Source organism: Antechinus flavipes, chromosome 4 (genome assembly GCF_016432865.1).
Source record: "Antechinus flavipes isolate AdamAnt ecotype Samford, QLD, Australia chromosome 4, AdamAnt_v2, whole genome shotgun sequence".
NCBI lineage: Eukaryota > Metazoa > Chordata > Mammalia > Dasyuromorphia > Dasyuridae > Antechinus > Antechinus flavipes.
In genome coordinates this window covers 377,836,251-377,844,139 of record NC_067401.1, presented here as the reverse complement: position 1 = coordinate 377,844,139, position 7,889 = coordinate 377,836,251, and the positions used below count along the sequence as shown (strand labels likewise).

Here is a 7,889-nt window from a genome sequence, read left to right as displayed (position 1 = left end):
AGCTTTCTGATTTGTATTGGTCTGATCAGTCATAGTTGGACACACTGTACTTTGAGTCCAAGATAGTGATGTCATTTTGGTCGTTTTCAAGAACAAAGGACAACAATCACATAGTGCTAACTAATTATAATAAAGATACTTTTTTTTTTCCTTAGGAGCTGGTGAAATCACTATGAAAAAGTATGAAGTGAAGAAAAGAAAATTGGGGGAGGGGAGAGCGGTGTACCCAACCCAAGGAGGTGATCATGGATGCCCACCCAGCAAGGTAGACTACGAATAATCAGTGGACAAGTATGGGAGCAACCAAGAAAGAATAATATGAAAACCCAAGGTAGAAAAATATAAGCAAAAGGAGCAGGTTTGAGGGGGCTGCTGAACGTCATATAAAAGAGGCGATGGACCCCAGAGGACAAAACTCAAAATAACCTGCAGAGGTGGGTTTCGGCTGAATATAAGGAAGAGTTTCTAGGAGAACGTGAGTCCCTCATAGCTAAAGGTGATAAAAAGTAAGTAAGCCCCACCTGTTGGGAGATGTTACAGTGGGAGATTCCGAATGAGGTGTAGATTGGACTAAATAACCTGAGGTCCTTTTAATTCTGAGAGTCAGTGATTTAGACTATTTAAAAGAGAAACTGAGGTAAGCAGTATAAGAGGGTTTTCTAATCTTTGTCCTTACTTCATTCAGGCTTATGTAAATAAATTCATTATTCCACTCCCCGCCCCGCCCCGCCCCGCCCCCCACAATCTGAATTGAGAGGGCCCCTTCACAAATGCTTTTCCTGAACAACATAAGCGACTGCCCAGACCGAGGGAATGCAAAGCTGGAAGGAGAGATGCAATCTCCCCTAGCCTCTTTTACTCCCCTTTAAGGATTGCCTGGTTACCGTCCTGGGAAAGAAAACCCCTGCATTCCTTCCCTTTAATTCCAGTGTATTGTTAGAGTGGCGAGGCAGCTGGCTAATCCTCGCAGACCTGTAGGAGCCCAAGCTGGAGCGCAGAGGAACGATTCTTGGCCAGTCTCTGGGTAAGCTGAAGCGGCTTCTTTCGTGGCCACACTGTGCTCCCCACGCCTAGCGGAAAGCATGCAGCCAGCGCTGGGCGGAGGGGCTGGGGCTCCTGTGGCTGTTGCGGGGCAGGCAGGGGACACACTGGCCGGTGCGGGGCTTGGGCGGCTCCAGCATGTCATTGACTCTCTCCCCATTCTGGGTAAGTTGGTGCTGCTTTGGAAAGTGGCTTGGGACCCTAGGTCGGGGTAAGACTCCCCCAGGGGGTGGCTGGGCATTTTCCCTAGGGCTGGGACAAGCTCGTAGCCTTTTCGTACTTTTTTCTGGGGAAGGGAAGATGCAAAAAGTGTCCTGAGTCCTAGAAGAGACCCCGCCCCTCCTTCATAGAGATTGGTGACCGGAAGATCTCCAAAAGCACATCGGACCTCCCGGTCTGTTGGACACCAGGTTTCCTGACCATCTTGCGTGTATACACACGCATGTGTCCTCCTCCTCCTCCTCATCTCACCTTTGTGAGCTCAGTTTCTTCATCTGTAAAATGGGGGAGGGGGTGATTGCTGCTCTTCCCTGTCTTGCAAGAGTGTCGGGGATATCTCGGTAAGCTAACATATGAGAGAACGCTTTGTAAATGAAGCTCTATAGAACAAATCTAAGGGGTTGTTTTTATCGTATTCTGACTGAATGCTGAACCCATTCATTCAGCATTCAAAAAATGTTTTGAGCACGTATTAAATGCAAAGGAGGATCTTTGGGGTAGTATCTCCTAGGACGAGGGCCAAAGATCTGTTCTGAGCTCTTTCATCTCTGGACACTAAAGGATGCGAAAATTACCACTGTGATGCTGCCAGTCACAAGACTGCTCCTTGATTTCCTCCATCACCCAAGCTCTTTCTCTCTTTTTAAAACTTCCTCATTAATTCTAAAGCTGAAACATTAAAATGTGATGGAGGTTAGGAAGGGGGGCGTCTAGAACTCATTCCCGCCCCATTCACATCCCTTACCCCCTTTCTCTCACGTAACTTTGACGCACAAACATTAACCCTGCAGTACCACCAGAAGGCTGTCAGCATGACCCACAGCCAGCAGCTTGGTTGCAACTCAGGGCCAGCCCAGCCTAGCCAAGCTGAACCCAGTGCAACCCAGTCCAACCAACTCCTTTGCTCTGGGGCCAGACAGGCAGATCATCAGTTAAAGGCCATGCAAGTCAAGCAGGTAGCATCCTCAGCATGGATGGGGCCAGTTCAAGGTCAGAAACCGCTGAGACAGAGCTATTGTTCCTCTTGACTGGGCTCAGTAAATCCAAAAGAAAATATCTGAGGGCTCCTTCCCAGTTCTAAAATGAGCTTTAAAAAAGAAAGTTTAATACCAAATATTTAAAGCTGTGGGGATTTTTAAAGTATGTAGGGTTTTGAGGAAAAAAGGCATGTTGGGGAGAGGAAAAACTGAAGACTGATATTGGGGTGCAAAGGGGAGTCTGGGGCTGGATCCAAGGGAAATATAGGAGAGTGAACAAGAGAAGTCGACTCTGATTCTGCAGAATCATAAACCTGGTATAATTACCCTGTAGACACCCAAGAATTATCTAAGGGGGAAAGTGGAAGATAAGTGGCTCATCTTCCTGAGTTCAAATCTGGCCTCAGACACTTACTGGCTGTATGACCCTGGATAAGTCATGACACCCTATTTGCCCTGAGCTGTAGAAGGAAATGGCAAAGCTCTCCAATATCTTTGCCAAGAAAACCCCAATGGTGGCACAAAGAGTTGGACTTGACTGAAAAAATGACTGAATGACAGACATCCAAGATTTGTGACTGCTTTTGCTTCGTAGATGTGTGGCAAAGTTATAATGGTGAAAATGGGGGTACAACTTTCCTTGGGTCAGTTGGATATTAACTGGACTGAACCAGCCTCTAACCTGTGGGTGGAAAGAGCAGAACAGAGCAGACTAGAGTCAGGAATCACACAGAAGTTTAATTTCAGAGTGAGGGAAACTACTCACAAGCAAGGAGGGGATCTAGATACATGTGCCGGGGTCCCACTCCTAGACTCAAAGTGGGGAGGTCTCAATACTTATGTCAATGGTTATACAGTAAGCTGTACCTTTGACAATGAAGGGTAACAGATAAATTTGATTAATAACAGGGCTTCATGACCCCAATATGTTTGAGCTTCTCCCATGCTTGTCTGAGCTCAGAGAACACCTGGTGCTGTTCAAAATAATGCTGTAATTTTGCCAGAGGGTGAGATCATCAGGAGGATGAGTGCAAAGCATTGTTGTTATGCCAAGCTCAGGACATAGCTTGCTTGCTGGACCCTGGAAAACAGGGTGTCTCCTGATATCTTGACAGAGTGCATATCTCAATGTGAGTTGTTTAAGTTCGCATTCCATAAAAAGTTAAGGGCAAGAGAAGGATGGGAACATTCCACCAAGGAACTTTGGAAGAGTTTACAATAATTACATGGATATTCATGTGGGTATGGGTGTGTATATGTATATGGGTGGGGAGAGACAGAGACAGAGAGACAGAAAGGAGAGGGAGAGAGACAAATATAGAGACAGAGAGAAAGAAGAGAGAGGGAAGGAAGGAAGAAGGATGAGAGCAAGAGAAAGAAGGGCAGTGGGAGGGGGTTAGAAGAAAATACAAGATTCTTTTTATCCTGCCTATCCTCCCTCATCTTTCTGTCTCTTTGCCTTTTTGCTCTGGCTGATTTATTCTGGTTATCTTCCATACCTGAAAAGGAAACTCTCTTTACCCTACCGTCATTTTTATCTCTTGAAATCTCTCCCTTCCTTCAACTCTCTATAAAGGAGCTTCCGCCTCATTGAAGCTCTCCCTAAATTTTGCTGAAGTCACCATTCCTCCTTCTGATTTATCCTATAATATTCTGTCTTAAAGCTATTTATGAACATATCTTATTATACCCCTCCAACTAGATCACAAACTCCTTAAAGGCAGAAACTAACATTTTTTCCTCTTTGACTCCCTAGCATCTAGCTGTTTCTCATTGGACCTAGCATTTTTTTCAGTGTGGGAGATTCCTAGTGAAGAAACTTTACCTACCAATGTGAGTCACTACATAAGAATCACAGACTCAGAGCTGAAAAGAACCTTGGAGGTTACCTGTCCATTTTGCAGATGAGAAAACTGAGGCTCAGGGGCTCAAGAAACATACTCTAACTTTGAATCTTATAAATTTGCCTGTTATGCTGAGAGATTCGATGACAAAATCAAAATTTGTGTGTCAAAGATTCACCTTGAACCCTGATCTTCCTGACCCTGAACTTTGTGGCTATCCACTATACCACATGCTCCTCACCTAATACTAGTGGATAGTAGATAAATATTTTCCAGATTGATATATTCTTGAAAATAAGCATTTGTGTGGGTATTTTAGATTAGAAGTCAAGTCTTTTAGACCTGCTACATTTGAAGGAATATGTTACCCACTTAAACCCCAGAGTATCTATCCTGTCACTACATAGTTTTTATTGGCGCCATGGACATAGCCAAGGGCTTAGAGATGAAATTCATGGGATAAATCTCACTTCAAATATTTACTATATAACCCTGAACAAATTACCTAACTTCTGAACTTCAGTTTTCCTAGCTGAAAAGTAGAGATAATAATAGCACCCAGACCATGGAGTTTTTGTGAGGATTAAATGAGCTAACTGTAGATAAAACATTTTGCAAACTTCAAAGTAATATATCAGCTACTGATATATATATATACATATATATATGTATGTATGTATATATATGTGTATATATGTATATATATATATATGTGTGTGTGTATGTATATATATATATTTATATATATACATATATAGACCCACATATCATACAGTATCTAATAGACTTTGATATTAGTAAGTTCTTTCTTATATCCTACACCATTATTAAATAAGATACATTTCCTGTCCTGAAAGGGAAGAGGACTACTCTTCCTTTTGGGATGGGAATAGGGGTTAAGGGAAGAGGTGCCTAAGATTTCATATAAAAATAACTCTGATTTGTACAGCATGTACCCATCTTATCTTATTCCACAGATCTATTTAAAGGTGGAAAGCAATAATTCACTATGTTCCTTTATTGTCTGCCTTCACATACACGATGTGCTTTCCTTCTCCCTACCCAAGACCCAGGTAAACATTGGCTTACCCATAAGAAACAAGATTAGGGGTGGTGAGTAGGAGTGAAGAGCTCTGGGTCTGTAGAATGATGGCAGCAAGATAGCTACAGGTTCCCCTCTCCCTTTGTGTGAGAGATGGAGAGAAAAAGAAAGCAGGAAAAAACACCTTCAGAAAAGAGGAGGCAGTGGACGCTATTATGGAAGTAGGAGTGGGAACAATCCTGGCTGAGACTGAAAAGAATCTCCAAAATGAGAGTGTATCTGTGTATCTCTCTCACACACGTACACAGACACATACACACATGCACGCACACAGAGCCAGAAATAAATTGCCGCACAGGGTGAGAGTGACGGAGGAGGCAGCCCGTGCCAGAGCCTGGGAGGAGTGAATGAGCTGCAATATGAATGAATGAACGGAGGCAGTCACTGAATCAGGAAGCAGGCATGGACAGCCCTACCACAGCAGACTTGGATGTCAATGGAAAAGGGGTTGCTCCCTGTAGGAAGCAGCTGCCGTCACAAAGGCAGGCTCAAAATACCATCCAGTGCTAAGTGGGTCCTGGAGAGAGTGAGGGAGATTGTTGGCTCATCACAGAATCAGCGTCCCCAGGTGGTGGTAGATGGGAGAGAGAGAGAGGAAGTGGCTTGGTGCATAGCCTTCTTAAGGTCATTCTAGCCCTGCAGACAAAATGTCCCTTAATGTGGCCTAATGAGATGGAGTTCCTATTATCTTCTGTCTGGTAGTCACAGTAGAGCTGTGGCTCATCACAAGGGCATTTAAAAGGAACTTCATTAAGCCCAAACTGGGGATAATCATTCCCCTGTATTTAGTGTTGCCCCAGCTCTGACTTCAGTGCCTTATCTAGGGGAGGGTTCTAGGACTTTAAGTATATCCAGGACAAATTCACTTGATGGGGGAAGGCACAATCACAGAGAACAGTCTGATCCTGGTGTAGTTGCCAGAAGGCTTTAGACAAGAGGTTCTACAGAGTATCTGGTTCTTGACTCTGTGGGAATTTGGGGAAGGTAGGTGAACCCCTATGGAAGAGGGGCCACAGAAATCGTACTAGAGATAACTAAATGTGGGCAAATGAACCATGTGTCACAAAAGAGAGGACAAAGATCACTCTCTCACAAGTAAGTTCCCTGTAGGGGAAAGAGTTGTTGCCCTCACACTAGTTAAAGCTCTGAAGAGCTACATATCAAGAAAAAAAATGTGTTGAAAGTGGAGGAGAATTCAATTCAAGTCAGCAAACTTTTATCTGAACTTGGAGCTTGGGATAAAAAAAAGAAACAATTCTGGATGTGAAGGAACTAATATTCTAAAAGGAACAAATCACTTATATACATATACTAAATACAAAGTAATTTGATGGAGAAGAAAATAGAATAACTGAAAGGTATGGGGGCTTTACAGCAGAGATGGTACCCGGGTTGAGCCTTGAAGGAAGAAAGCCACAGAAATTATGTTACCGGAAAGAAGGCCTTCCCAGTCCCCCTTATTGCTAGTGTCTTTTCTATCAGATTGTCTTCCATTTATCCTGTCATATAGCTTGTTTGTACCTTATCACATATATGTTTTCTTCCCCCATTAGACTGAAAACTCCTTGAGAATATGAACTATCTCCAGGGCTTTATACAAAGCCTGGTACATAGTAGGTCCTAAATAAATACATATTGACTTGACTCAATGAAGCCTGTGCTCTTGTGTCCATTGACTGGCAGGGCCCCCCCAAAAAATTGACTAAATGGATAGAAAAGAGCTTTTTTCCCCCTTATGAAAAGGTCCTATTAGATGTTTTCTCACATTTCCCTTGTGGCTTCTGTGGTTTCTTCAATATTAAACTCAAATCCAGCCTTCTTTAGGAGTCCTTTTTAGCCTACTCCCCCCATCCCCAGTGGTTTCCCTTTAAAATTACCTTCCATCTACATACATATACACAATTTTGCATGTACATACCTGTTTGCATGTTGCCTCTTCTATTAATATGTGAGCTGCTTAAGGGCAGGAGCTATGTTTTTGCCTTTCTTTGTTTTTCCAGAGTTTAGCACAGGTCTCCAAAATATTTGTTGTTCATTTGTTTTAGTCTTGTACAATTCGTCATAATCCCCCTTTGGGGGTTTCTTGACAAAGATACTGAATCAATTTGCCATCTCCTTCTCCAGCTCATTTTCTAGATGAGGAAACTGAGGTGAATGAAAAGTGATGCAGCTGATAAGTATCTGAGGTCAAATTTGAACTCAGGAAGATGGGTTTTCGTGATTCCAAGCCTGGGATTTTGTCTACTATACCACCTAGCTGCCCTCCTGGGATATAGTAAATGCTTAATATATGCTTGTTAACTGACTTAAGAAAAAAATGTGGCTAATGGTAGGAGTTATTTTGAATTACTCAATCCTGGATAATCTTGAAGAATAAGGTAGAAAAAGCTAGGTGGAATAGTGAATAAAACCCTGTTCCTAAAGTCAGGAAGTTCAAATCTGGCCTTAAACATTTACTAGGTGTATGACCTGGCTAAGTCACTTAACTGCTGTCTGCTTCACATTCCTTATCTGTTAAATGGAGATATTAATAAACCCTACCTCACGGGATTGTTGTGAGAAGCAAATGAGGTAATATTTGCAAAGCACTTAGCATAGTACCTGGCACATAGTAGGTGCCTAATAAATTTATTTATTGTTGTTATTTAGTTGTTCACTCATGTCTGACCCTTCATGACCCCATGAACCATAGAATGCCAGGTCTTC

At 42.8% G+C, this 7,889-nt stretch overlaps 1 protein-coding gene across 2 annotated transcripts in view; it reads left to right on the top strand.

Annotated features, from left to right (window-relative positions):
* Positions 1-763: 763 nt before the first annotated feature.
* CAMK1G (calcium/calmodulin dependent protein kinase IG) overlaps positions 764-7,889 on the top strand; it is a 47,421-nt gene continuing 40,295 nt past the window's right edge. The window contains exon 1 of one of the 2 annotated variants that reach the window (XM_051998461.1): positions 764-1,024. Coding sequence is in view for 1 of the 2 variants with exons in the window: in XM_051998460.1 (XP_051854420.1) it covers positions 1,083-1,206 (124 nt within the window). In the remaining variant the exon portion in view is untranslated. The other variant, XM_051998460.1, reaches the window with a different exon arrangement.